This window comes from Symphalangus syndactylus, chromosome 2 (assembly GCF_028878055.3).
Source record: "Symphalangus syndactylus isolate Jambi chromosome 2, NHGRI_mSymSyn1-v2.1_pri, whole genome shotgun sequence".
In the NCBI taxonomy this organism is placed as follows: domain Eukaryota; kingdom Metazoa; phylum Chordata; class Mammalia; order Primates; family Hylobatidae; genus Symphalangus; species Symphalangus syndactylus.
The window spans coordinates 136,365,724-136,379,186 of NC_072424.2; the positions used below are offsets into that span (position 1 = coordinate 136,365,724).

The following is a 13,463-nucleotide window of genomic DNA, read 5'->3' on the forward strand; positions in this document are numbered from 1 at the left end:
TGTTTACCTTCTCTCAGCCCAGTCTTTTTAACTGAAAAAAAAAAAAAAAAAAAAAAAAAAGATTTCTACTGCACTTTCCAACAATAGCCATCTTGCTTCTCTGATGGTGACCTCTCCTGCATGGGTGAGCAAATCTCCTAGGCTTATGTGGTCCTAATAGGCCAAGCTTACAACCACATAAATACCTGTAGTTTGGTGAAGCCTCCCATACCTGAGCTTTCTAGTGCATCCCCTTCTACTTCAGAATCTTGGAATTAGAAGTATCTTTTAAACTTTCCCCTTAACGCTTTCCCTGTTCTCCCAAAATGCGAGGAATACAGCCCTCTCCAAGGTTCAGCTGTTGCTGCAGTTGTCCTTATTGTCTGTGGTTCCCAATGTGAGGAGGGAACATATTGTCTCAGGGATTACATTTAATGATGGTGACTCAGCGAAGAGGCTCTTCTTCCTTAAAAGGGAAGATGCCTGCCATCAGTGTTTCATACAGACGAGAGAGCTTCTCCGAGAGGGATCTGAACAGGAATCATAGGAAACCTGAGACAGACCCAAATTTGTGCGGCCCAGGGAGAGTTATGTCTTACTAGGAGACCCCAAGGAAGGGTCACCTTAGCTTTTGATAAAACTAGCTGGCTTGATTCTGTAGTTCTTTTGATGAAAAGTCAGCCAGTGTCACATTTCCTAATCATGGACTAGCTGTCACACAGTACTTACACCATGCCTCAGATTTCTGGATCAGTGGCAGTTTTCTCTAAGGGAAAAGCCACAGGGTAGCACAGTGGGCCTAGAGGAGCCAATTGCAGAGTGCTCAGTGGGCACTTTAAACAGGGCGGTGCAGACAGTGGCTCTGAGCACCTGTCTGTAGATCGCTGTTCAAACGCATGCACGCTCCGTTAAACTCTGTGTACAAATAGGATATATTTATAGGGTTTAATTCAGTGTGGCTCTACCTTACATACTGTTTGAAATGCTAAAAAGCAGATAAAGGCCAGGCACGGTGGCTCACACCTATAATCCCAGCCCTTTGGGAGGCGAGGTGGGTGGATCACCTGAGGTCAGGAGTTTGAGAACAGCCTGGCCAACATGGCAAAACCCCATCTCTGCCGGGCACGGTGGCTCACGCTTGTAATCCCAGCACTTTGGGAGGCCAAGGTGGGCGGATCACGAGGTCAGGAGATCGAGACCACAGTGAAACCCCGTCTCTACTAAAAAATACAAAAAAAAATTAGCCAGGTGTGGTGACGGGCGCCTGTAGTTCCAGCTACTCGGAGAGGCTGAGGCAGGAGAATCGCGTGAACCCAGGAGGCGGAGCTTGCAGTGAGCCGAGATCGCACCACTGCACTCTAGCCTGGGCGACAGAGTGAGACTCCGCCTCAAAAAAAAAAAAAAAAAAAAAAACCATCTCTACTAAAAATACACAGCTGGGCATGGTGGTGCTCGCCTGTAGTGCCAGCTACTGGGGAGGCTGAGACAGGAGAATCACTTGAACCCAGGGGGTGGAGGTTGCAGTGAGCCAAACTCCTGCCACTGCACACCTGGGCGACAGAGCAAGACTCTGTCTTAAAAAAAAAAAAAAAAATTAGGAAATGATGCTTCATGTGATACCCAGATTCACTAGAAGATTCTTTTCATTGTTTTTTCTACCACATTTTACATGGTTCTATTTACAGAAACCTAATGTGCATACATTTCTTATACACATCTGTTGCGTGACACTTTCCACACTATCCATCCCATGATCATGAATAGACCTATTCAGAGGCCTAGGCACTGTGAGTCCTCAGTGGAGGTTTTTCCTGTACCATTGCCCTCTTCTTGCATAAAAGGGTGGGCCTTTTATGAATATCACCAGTAAAAAGCTTCTTCAGACATTTAATTATCTGTGATGGTGCCATTTGAGGCACTGGTGCCAAGTTTAGAAGGCTCAAAAGTGAGTTAGTTGAAAAGTTCTGACAGTACCCTTAGCTAACAGACAGCAGCAGGCTGCCCTCAGGAACCCATCTCACTTGTGCGAGCAGGCCAGCTTTCCCCAAGCAGACACGTCTCTGTCTCTGGCAATTGCATTTTGTTTACAGAAGGAGACTGAATGAGTCCAGATGTATTGCTTATCCTGATCTGGTTTAATGGCAGTGTTTTTGTAAGCAGTTCCTTTTTCTAATTTTCTTCCAGTGACAGGAACATCTGGTGTCCCTGAGAACAGCCCACCTTGTACCGTGAACATCCCTATTGCACCGATCCACAGCTCGGCTCAGGCTATGTCCCCCACGCAGAGCATAGGGCTGGTGCAGTCCCTACTGGCCAATCAGAATGTGCAGCTAGATGTCCTGACCAACCAGACGACAGCTGTAGGGGCAGCAGAACATGCAGGTGACAGTGCCACCCAGTACCCAGTCTCCAACCGGTACTCCAATCCTGGACAGGTGATTTTCGGAAGCGTGGAAATGGGCCGCATCATTCAGAACCCCCCTCCACTGTCCCTGCCTCCCCCGCCACAGGGGCCCATGCAGCTGTCCACGGTGGGCCGTGGAGACCGAGACCACGAACACCTGCAGAAGTCAGCCAAGGCCCTGCGGCCAACACCGCAGCTGGCAGCTGAGGGGGACGCGGTGGTCTTTAGTGCCCCCCAGGAGGTCCAGGTGACAAAGATAAACCCTCCACCCCCGTACCCAGGAACCATCCCCGCTGCCCCCACCACAGCAGCACCCCCGCCCCCTCTGCCGCCCCCACAGCCCCCAGTGGATGTGTGCTTGAAGAAGGGCGACTTCTCCCTCTACCCCACGTCAGTGCACTACCAGACCCCCCTGGGCTATGAGAGGATCACCACCTTCGACAGCAGTGGCAACGTGGAGGAGGTGTGCCGGCCCCGCACCCGGATGCTGTGCTCCCAGAACACCTACACCCTCCCCGGCCCGGGTAGCTCCGCCACCTTGAGGCTCACGGCCACTGAGAAGAAGGTCCCCCAGCCCTGCAGCAGTGCCACCCTGAACCGCCTGACCGTCCCTCGCTACTCCCTCCCCAGCGGGGACCCACCCCCGTATCCTGAAATTGCCAGCCAGCTGGCCCAGGGGCGGGGGGCTGCCCAGAGGTCCGACAATAGCCTCATCCACGCTACCCTGCGGAGGAACAACCGTGAGGCTGCGCTCAAGATGGCCCAGCTGGCCGACAGCCCACGGGCACCCCTGCAGCCCCTGGCCAAGCCCAAGGGAGGGCCCGGGGGGGTGGTGACACAGCTCCCAGCGCGGCCCCCACCTGCCCTGTACACCTGCAGTCAGTGCAGTGGCACGGGGCCCAGCTCACAGCCCGGAGCCTCCCTGGCGCATACCGCCAGCGCCTCCCCGTTGGCCTCCCAGTCCTCCTACAGCCTCCTGAGCCCACCCGACAGCGCCCGCGACCGCACTGACTACGTCAACTCCGCCTTTACAGAGGACGAGGCCCTGTCCCAGCACTGTCAGCTTGAGAAGGCCCTGAGGCACCCTCCCCTGCCTGAAGCTGCTGTCACCCTGAAACGGCCACCCCCTTACCAGTGGGACCCCATGCTGGGTGAGGACGTTTGGGTTCCTCAAGAAAGGACAGCACAGACTTCAGGGCCCAACCCCTTAAAACTGTCCCCTCTAATGCTGAGTCAGGGCCAGCACCTGGATGTGTCCCGACTGCCCTTCATCTCCCCCAAGTCTCCTGCCAGCCCCACTGCCACTTTCCAAACAGGCTATGGGATGGGAGTGCCATATCCAGGAAGCTATAACAACTCCCCTTTGCCTGGAGTGCAGGCTCCCTGCTCTCCCAAAGATGCCCTGTCCCCAACACAGTTTGCACAACAGGAGCCTGCTGTGGTCCTTCAGCCGGTGTACCCACCCAGCCTCTCCTATTGCACCCTGCCCCCCATGTACCCAGGAAGCAGCACATGCTCTAGTTTACAGCTGCCACCTGTCGCCTTGCATCCATGGAGTTCCTACAGCGCCTGCCCGCCCATGCAGAACCCCCAGGGCACTCTCCCCCCAAAGCCACACTTGGTGGTGGAGAAGCCCCTTGTGTCCCCACCACCTGCCGACCTCCAAAGCCACATGGGCACAGAGGTGATGGTAGAGACTGCAGACAACTTCCAGGAAGTCCTCTCTCTGACCGAAAGCCCAGTTCCCCAGCGGACAGAAAAATTTGGAAAGAAGAACCGGAAGCGCCTGGATAGCCGAGCAGAAGAAGGCAGCGTTCAGGCCATCACTGAGGGCAAAGTGAAGAAGGAGGCTAGAACTTTGAGTGACTTTAATTCCCTTATCTCCAGCCCACACCTGGGGAGAGAGAAGAAGAAAGTGAAGAGTCAGAAAGACCAACTGAAGTCAAAGAAGTTGAATAAGACAAACGAGTTCCAGGACAGCTCCGAGAGTGAGCCTGAGCTGTTCATCAGCGGGGATGAGCTCATGAACCAGAGCCAGGGCAGCAGAAAGGGCTGGAAGAGCAAGCGCGCCCCACGGGCCACCGGCGAGCTGGAGGAGGCCAAGTGCCGGCGGGCCAGTGAGAAGGAGGACGGGCGGCTGGGCAGCCAAGGCTTCGTGTACGTGATGGCCAACAAGCAGCCGCTGTGGAATGAGGCCACCCAGGTCTACCAGCTGGACTTTGGGGGGCGGGTGACCCAGGAGTCTGCCAAGAACTTCCAGATCGAGTTAGAGGGGCGGCAGGTAAGACCTCAGACCAGGTGGCGCTGCGAGCCCAGGAGGCGAGGGTGTCAGTGCCTCGGCCTTCAATGAGCATTTTTCAAAAGGCCAAATGGGAAATGTGGAAAACAACGAACACCTCTTAGGTGGAGCTCATGGGGTTATGATTTTAGTGTGCCCACTGCTGCCTTGTATTTTTTTTTTTTCTTTTTGAGACAGAGTCTCGCTCTGTCGCCCAGGCTGGAGTGCAGTGGCGCAGTCTCGGCTCCCTGCAAGCTACGCCTCCTGGGTTCACGCCATTCTGCCTCAGCCGCCCGAGTAGCTGGGACTACACGTGCCCACCACCACGCCCGGCTAATTTTTTTTTTTTTTTTTGTATTTTTAGTAGAGACGGGGTTTCACCGTGTTAACCAGGATGATCTCGATCTCCTGACCTCGTGATCCGCCCGCCTTGGCCTCCCAAAGTGCTGGGATTACAGGCATGAGCCACCGCGCCCAGCCCTAATTTTTATTTTTAGAAATGGGAGTCTCATTGTGTTGTCTAGACTGGTCTCAAACTCCTGGGCTCCAAGCGATCCTCCTGCCTCAGCCTCTCAAGATGTTGGGATTACAGGCGTGAGCCAACACGCCTGGCCTGCAGTCATATTTGTAAAGAATACGTTTCTACTTCTGTTCATTGACTTTTCTGTTTTTGGCATCAGATGGTGACTTCCTAAGGAACGTGAGGGTTAGTTTTGCTCACTCTGTGCGCACACACACACACACACACACGTATGCACACAGCTTTTCCTTCCCCATTAAATCAGTGGTCACTGGTTACCTTGTTATGCTAGTCAGTAGGAACCACAGCTGAGCTATGTATTACGGCTTAGTTACATTTCCTTTTTTGTATACTTTTCTTCCCCTAGACCTATCAACTTCATGTTTTCTCTCTGTTGGCTCGTTTGCCTATTTCTCTGTATATGGAAGTCATTCCCCAGTTCTCGAACCAGATGTTACCTCATGGTGCAGCTGAACACACTGGGTCCTAGTTCTTCCCTGCTCCAGCCCGGAAGCGTTGCCCTGTCCTGCTGCCAACGTCCCCCTTCACCATCCTGCAAAGTCCCTTCCCCTCTCTACTTAAATTCACGTTTTCGTTAATTCACTCAATAAATGTTATGGAGAACCTGCTGTGTGCCTGGCAATCCTCTAAGCCCAGGGGTTGGCAAACTGGCCTTTGGGCCACTCTGGCCAGCCGCCTCTTTTTGGAACAAAGTTTTATTGGAGCACAGCCACACTCATTCACCTGACTGTCGTCCCTGGCTGATTTGGCCGGACAGCAGCAGATTTGAGGAGTTGTGGTAAAAACCGTATGACCCACAAAGCTTAAAATATTATCAGCCCCTCACAGAAAGTTTGTCAGCCCCTGCTATAGTACTAGAATCAGGGCAGTGAGGAAGACAGAGCCCCGCCGCTGTGGAGCACACAGACTGGGGACCAGAGGTGGATGAGTGCAGCCCGTGTGCTAGGGCGTGGCGCCACTGTCTGATGGGATGTAGGCACAGGAACTGGTGAGGAAGTGGCCAGCAAGTCCCTCCCTGAGGCAGCGGTGTTGGACAGTGGCGGTGCTGCTTCTCTTCTGGAGCCTCTGGCCTGTTTGTGTTTCTTTCTGCTTTTCTTTCTCCTTTCTACTTCCTAGGTGAAGAAACCACTTCATTTGGCCTGTAGCATTCCCCCCATTCTTTTTTCTTTTAGATTCAGGGGTACATGTGCCTGTTACATGCGCATTACATGCATAATGGGGGGTGGGCTTCTAGTATGCCCATCACCCAAACATTGGATGTTGTGCCCCACAGGTAACTTTTCATGGATGGAGCTGGAGGCCATTGTCCCCACATTCCAAACCTTGCTCACTGTCTCCATTGTGTTAACATGTTCCTCAGTCCCCTTATTTCCTACAAACTTGGAGTTAGATATAGAAGCTTCACCAGATTCAGGGTCACTTTTGTTAGCAAAAGCATCTCATAGATGGTGCTGTCTGCTTCCATAAGGAGCCATGCAGACCCGGCTGTCGCCTTGCTCACCTTGTTCTTTTTTTTTTTTCTTTTTTTTTTGAGATGGAGTCTTATCTGTCGCCCAGGCTGGAGTGCAGTGGCGCAATCTCAGCTCACTGCAAGCTCCACCTCCCAGGTTTACGCCATTCTCCTGCCTCAGCCTCCTGAGTAGCTGGGACTACAGGCGCCCGCCACCACGCCCGGCTAATTTTTTGTATTTTTAATAGAGACGGGGTTTCACTGTGTTAGCCAGGATGGTCTCGATTTCCTGACGTCATGATCTGCCCGCCTTGGCCTCCCAAAGTGCTGGGATTACAGGCGTGAGCCACCGCGCCCAGCCTTTTCGCCTTGTTCTTTAATGTCTTTGCTTCCCCTGCCCTCCTCCAGGTGATGCAGTTTGGACGGATTGATGGCAATGCATACATTCTAGACTTCCAGTATCCGTTCTCAGCCGTGCAGGCCTTTGCAGTTGCCCTGGCCAACGTGACTCAGCGCCTCAAATGAAGAAACTGGTGTGGGGAGGAGAGAGATGCAGAGAGCCTTTGGAAGAGGTCTTCGGAGATGCCAGAGGAGCCCTCTAGGGTCCGGATGCCTGGGAGGACCAGAAGCCAACAGCGAAACTGGAAAAGCCCGGCAGGCCCAGGAGAGGGCGCTGACCTGTGGTCATCATTTATTTGGTTGGGCTTTACTACCTTTTATTGTCTGTTCTTTTCTTCTTTCATTTCAGTGGCATTTGGAAGCAAAGAGTGCTAGGCACCTGCTGTTCTTTCAGGAAACGTAGCTTGGCTGTGGTAATGCTCTACTGGGCCCTTCAGAATGAAGACAGACTGCCTTAGAGCCTGCTATTCTTTTAGACATAGGGAGGATGCATTATCCTGTATTCTCCTCCAACATCACCACTAGCGTAAAAGCAAAAAGCTTTTACAAAACACAGCCAAAAATTCTCAAGATACAGGTTCTTGGGGAACGGGATGGGGACAGCATTTGATTTACACTAATTATGTTACTCCCCAAAAGGTGACTTAATTAATAAAGGGCATTTGGGCAGACACACTGTGTTGGACCAACAAAATAGGCTCTTTACAGGAGTGTTCTCACCAGGTAGAAATGCGATTTGCTCATTGAGGATGTTGGGGAAGGGACGAAGGGTGAAGAAAAAACTGCACATATACACAGGTTCACATCACTCGGCAGACAGCGGTGTGACTCAGCGTGTGACTTGTGGCAGCAGTACGAGGGCTACACTCCTCTGCTGAGGATGTTTACATTGAAAGCCTCCACTAGTTTCATCGTTTGTCAAAGTTCCGTAGGATCAGTGATGGTCATTCAGCATGACTAGTTCTGGGAGAAGGTGAGAGACAAAAATGGAAAGATCCTGGCCTGTGGTAGTGGTAGCAGTTTTCTCAAATAATGTGGTGGCAGTCACTAGATCCTCACATGCTGAGAAAAAGCCTCTACTCTCTCTGCCCCTTTTACTTTTTAATCTGGAATGCATTACTGTAAACATGATCTTTCCTGTGAGATATCGTGTTCTATGCTTTCCCATTCTAAAAGTGTGGACGAGGCTTGATTTGAAACCACTCCTTTTCTCCTCTTGGCTACATTAAAATTCAGTTGACTACAAATGCTTTCTATCAAATTAGAAATGTAACCAAAAAAATGTTAAGTGTTCACCAGGGTATTAAAATACAGCAGTAGTCAAATCTTTGACAAAATTTTCATGATCTTCTCTAACAAAAAAAGCTGTTTATTAACTGTTCAGACTGTTTACTAAGGAGCTAAACCACTGAGAAACGTTATTAAAATTGTAATACCTAGGTAGTTGACTGATCACAGTTTGTTAATTGTATAAAAAAAGAATTACCTAGAATATCTCTTCCCACTTCCTCCTCCTCGTGAGAACCTGTGGGCAGTATTCAAGCCCTGATGACAAAACCCAGTGTTTTTTGTTGTTGTTTTTTGTTTTTGTTTTTGTTTTTCTCAGTTATTCTTACCTGTGATGTTGTTGAGGATCAGGCCCCTCTCCTGGGCCTGCTGTGCAGGAGCACAGGAACTATCCGCTAGCGTTGGTTCCAAAGTTGCATTTTATTTGGAAACAGACAAGTAGAAGATGCTACAGAAAAGTATTTTCAAATTTAAACGTTTTTTTAAACCCGTTTTAGTTAAAAAATTGGAAAAGAAACCGACCCATTTTTTTCCCAGAACAAGATGACATGACATCACTCCCGATTCTCTCCAAACCCCAGAGAAATACTGACAAAGTTTTCTGATGTGGCAAAGGACATTTCCCATCTAATACCAGTTTCTCATTTATATTTAAAGTATTGGACCTGATATTTTTAGTGGGTGCATTCTTCCAGAAAGAATTCAGCAATGTTATCAGAATTAATTCTTTTATATGAGTTTCTGTAGCTTGATAGGGTGTTTCAGTGCTTATTGGTTGTGCAATAATGGTTATAGCCTGTCAGATAATTTAAATGCAATTCCCCTGTTTTATCGTTTAGGAGATAATTATTTATCTTGCTTTTCATAGTATTCTTAGGAATTATTTTGTTGTTATGTTTTGGTGAGTTATGCCCATTTTATTTATTTAGAAAAATAGTATCTTTGTAACGACTTACATGTTCACAGTATATTTTGCTGCAAGAAATAAAGAGGATATGATAGAAGGTGTTTTTTGTTGTTTTTTTTTTTGAGACGGAGTCCCACTCTTGTCACCCAACTAGAGTGTAGTGGCGCAATCTCGGCTCACTGCAACCTCTGACTCCAGGGTTCAAGTGATTATTTTGCCTCAGCCTCCTGAGCAGCTGGGATTACAGACACCTGCCAACACGCCAGGCTAATGTTTTTGTATTTTTAATAGAGATGGGGTTTTGCCATGTTGGCCAGGCTGGTCTTGAACTCCTGACCTCAGGTGATCCACCTGCCTCGGCCTCCCAAAGTGCTGGGATTACAGACGTGACACCACTCCTGGCCCATAGAAGGTTTTTTGCTGGACAATTTGTAACTTTTCTAATTGGGAAAAAATTCCTATTAATCATTTAAAAATCTTTTTTGTATTTTGTGTTATTGATTATATACAAAGGAGACTTTTTTTGAGATAGCACTCAAATAGTATTCTCTCTTCTTTTAAAAATTTTATTTTTATCTGAAAATAAAAGTTGATCTGAAATAAAAAGGGGAGACCTATTAGAATGAGGAGTAGCCAAAGAAAGTTATTAGGTGATAAGCTTCACTTTTTGTGTTCTCGTTGTTTTTGAGATATAAAGACCCTGAAAAAGCCCATTTTAGAACCTGTTTAATAAGAGCAAATACAGGGGAAAATCTTTGAAATGAAAGCTACAAATAGGTGAGAAGAAAAAAATGGATTTTTTAGCAAATAATTAACTAAGCTTCTAAATTCCTAGCTCACTCCCCCAAAGGCGTTTTCCCCCGATGGAGGCACAGGCTTCTGTCTCGGATGTTTGGCGCATGTGAGTTTGTAACGGAGTGACCCCGGCAGCCACTGCTCACCTCCCCTCTACGCAGGGGCCTGAAAAGAGGGGCTGCCCTCCTGCGCCAAGGCAGACATAAGCTGCGGGCTGTGCGGTCCTAGTAGGGTGACTTTTCAGTTAATAGTGGTGGTCTTATTTTCAACTCTCCTTTCATTCAGTCAGGCTCTGTTGACTAAATACGACGAAAATTCATACTTTATGCAGGAGATTTCTAAAAATCTAATGTTTATTAATAGTTTATGAATATCAGGATACCTCACTGAATCCCTAAATTTAGAAGCAGTCCAGTAAAAGGTTAACTGTATAAAGAATCTATGACTTTTTGAGGGAAGTGTGATATATTAACAAATATAACCAATTCTAAATTTGTTTTAGCTCTAACCTCATCAAACCAAAGGCACAGATTTGTGTACAGTATACCCATTGAATGTATATCCTGAGAAAAATTGGGGCCAAAGAAGCAGGAAAATCTCAAAGCTCTAATGGCAGCATAAATCAAAGAATTTCACAGGCTAATATTTTTTATCCATAGTCATAGCTCCCTTGTCAAGTGTCCTACAAGGACATGGAAGAATGTGTTATGTTCATCTTGTAATCATAGCAAAAAGTCAGGAAACCCCAGGGTCAAGCCTGCTCTGCCACAAGGTTGGAGGGTGATCTTGGGCAAGTCCCTGGGGCTGGCTAGGCCTCCACTTGTCCATCTGTGAAATGAAAGGGTCAGCCTGGACAGCCCTCTAAACTCCCTTACAGCTCACAGCCTAACAGCGCAGCACTGAACAGCCTCATCATTCCACTTTTCATGGGAAATATATTTCACAACATTGCCTTTGTGTAGAGAAATATTTCTTTTCCCGTGTTAATGAGCTATGTACTGAATATAAACCAGTGCATTTAAAGTAATATTTTTAGAAAGTGCACCTCTAAATGTGTTTGGAATTGTGTTTGTTCTCATAGAATATACAAAAGTACTGATTCTAGGTAAGACAGGAGTCTCCACGGGTGTGCCCTGCTCAGCTGGATATCCATGAGAACAGCCCTGAAATAAGTCACTACTTGTCCCCAAAACCACAGGAATATATACCTAGGTCACCTCAAATTCCTGAGTGTACTCTGCCATGTTACACGGTCTTCAAATTCAAAAGGTTTCTTGAAAAGGAAAGTTTGGCCCAGCAACTGTGGAGGAGGAGTCCATGGTGTCGCCGTGTGCCTGTATCATTTGGCCAAGTCAATGGCTTGTAAGCAAAGTTAGTGAAGACAAAAATGTGTCCAAAATGTCGTTTGAGTTCCTGGCATTTCTGTAATAGCACACAACTCAGAACTCTTCAGCATTTGTGTGATTCCTTACCTCTGGCTGATAAAACTCTGATGGGTTGTGGCTTACTTTGTTTCCATTTTCTTTGGCTTTGTGCAATTTTTGTGTAACTTTACTTGTACCTATATTTTCTGTTTACAGTTCTTTTTAAGGGGAGGGGTAGGGTTCTAAGATCTTGTTGTTTATTGTAGATAAAAATTTTTTCGTGTTGTAGAAAAGCATGGGTTATGCGTTTGACTGAAAAAGGCACTGTATTATTTACCAAAGGGGTATTGTTTTTGCATTTGTTTATAAATGCATTATTTTGGTACTGTAAATTTGGACATAATTTCTGAGTTTATTACTACTGGCATTTTCTTTTTCCCCCTTTTTTTTAACCGTAAGTGCGCGATGCAGGTGCATAGGTCCCAGACCAAACTAGACCACCAGCATGTTCATGTCCAGACCTCGGCAGTGGCGTGCACTGCTTGTGCACCTCAGTTCCTCCGGTGTTGGTTTGTTTGTTTTTTAATTCAGCATCCTGCTTTGTTTTACCTTCCAAGCAAGATCTGTTGCGATTCCCAAATGCGTTTTAATGAGCTCATCCTTATTTGCCTCTCTTCTTATGTATTTTGTGTATTAGATTGTGCAGGAGATATTCTAGAAGGCATTAATGGTTTGCATTTAAAACGATGTGGTTTGTCCAAGTTATTTTCTGTCTTTATTACTGAATGGATTAATCTCCTTATTTTTTTCTTGATGATTTGAAGTTGTAAGAGTTGTCCAGCTATTGCTTAATAAAATTTTGCAGATCAAAAAAATTGTGCACAGAATTCTTGAGCCTTGTGAGGAGAAATCACCTCGCTCCATTGGCATGACCTACCCACCCTCCAGTTGCCTCCTGGGTCTCTTGGTAACTGCCAGCAGCTACTGGAGACCCTGAGGTCCCGGTCATCATGTTGCCCATTTGGGGAAGTCAGAGATTATGCTGTCTTCTTGATGATCTGGTTTACATTTGCTTTTTCATGGTTTTTTAAAAGAGGACTCGATTGGCCGGGCGCGGTGGCTCATGCCTGTAATCCCAGTACTTTGGGAGGCCGAGGCAGGCGGATCATGAGGTTAGGAGATCGAGACCATCCTGGCTAACACACTGAAACCCCGTCTCTACTAAAAATACAAAAAATTAGCCGAGCGTGGTGGCGGGCGCCTGTAGTCCCAGCTACTTGGGAGGCTGAGGCAGGAGAATGGCATGAACCCAGGAGGCGGAGCTTGCAGTGATCCAAGATTGCACCACTGCACTCTAGCCTGGGCGACAGAGCAAGACTCCATCTCAAAAAAAAAAAAAAAGACTCGATTAAAAGTGCATCTGTATAGCACCTAAAGATCAGAGGTACCAAATATTAACACCTTTGTTAATTTGTAGGAAACTTAAACCTAGGTTTTAAGCAATTCAACTCTAGGTGCTCATGTAACTGTTAACTATTGTTGTTACTCATAAGCGCTTAGTGAGCCTCCTTCCTCTGCCCTAAAGTTCCCTATGACCATGGGAGGTGGGAAGGTGGGGCATGGGAGGTTTATCTGTGATAATACATGTGTACATTTACAGAACTACCTTTTTGGTGTTTTTCAAAGAATAAGGAATCAATTTTGCTCGAACCTAGCTCCCAAAACTCACTGTAGAAGAGAAATAACTGTCTCATGGAGATTGCATTGCAGTTTTCCAAGGATGAAAGATACTAACCACAGCTAAATCTCAACTCCATTATGAAGTGAATACCTTTTGCCACTCCTTTCAGAAGAAAATGGAAGCAGTGAGAGGTTGAATTGATTTCTGGATTCCATAGACAAAAACCAATCCTGAAATAATCCAGGATTTCTGGGTCACATTAATGAATAGACGTGGTTTATTCCTAGCCTCTCACTCTGGTGTGTTGTAAAGATTTGCCTGTAATGAGCTCTGAGCTACTTACACTTAGTCATCTCCCATGAAAACAAGTATTACAGA

At 47.3% G+C, this 13,463-nt stretch overlaps 1 protein-coding gene across 8 annotated transcripts in view; it reads left to right on the forward strand.

Moving 5' to 3' along the window:
- Positions 1-12,279, forward strand: part of TULP4 (TUB like protein 4) — a 287,410-nt gene extending 275,131 nt beyond the window's left edge. For 7 of the 8 annotated variants that reach the window (XM_063632632.1, XM_055268119.2, XM_055268155.2 and 4 more), the window contains 2 exons: positions 2,164-4,664; positions 7,061-12,279. In XM_063632632.1, the coding sequence (XP_063488702.1) occupies positions 2,164-4,664; positions 7,061-7,177 (2,618 nt within the window). In that variant the 3' untranslated portion in view covers positions 7,178-12,279. The remainder of the gene's footprint in view (positions 1-2,163; positions 4,665-7,060) is intronic. The other variant, XM_055268209.2, reaches the window with a different exon arrangement.
- Positions 12,280-13,463: the final 1,184 nt, after the last annotated feature.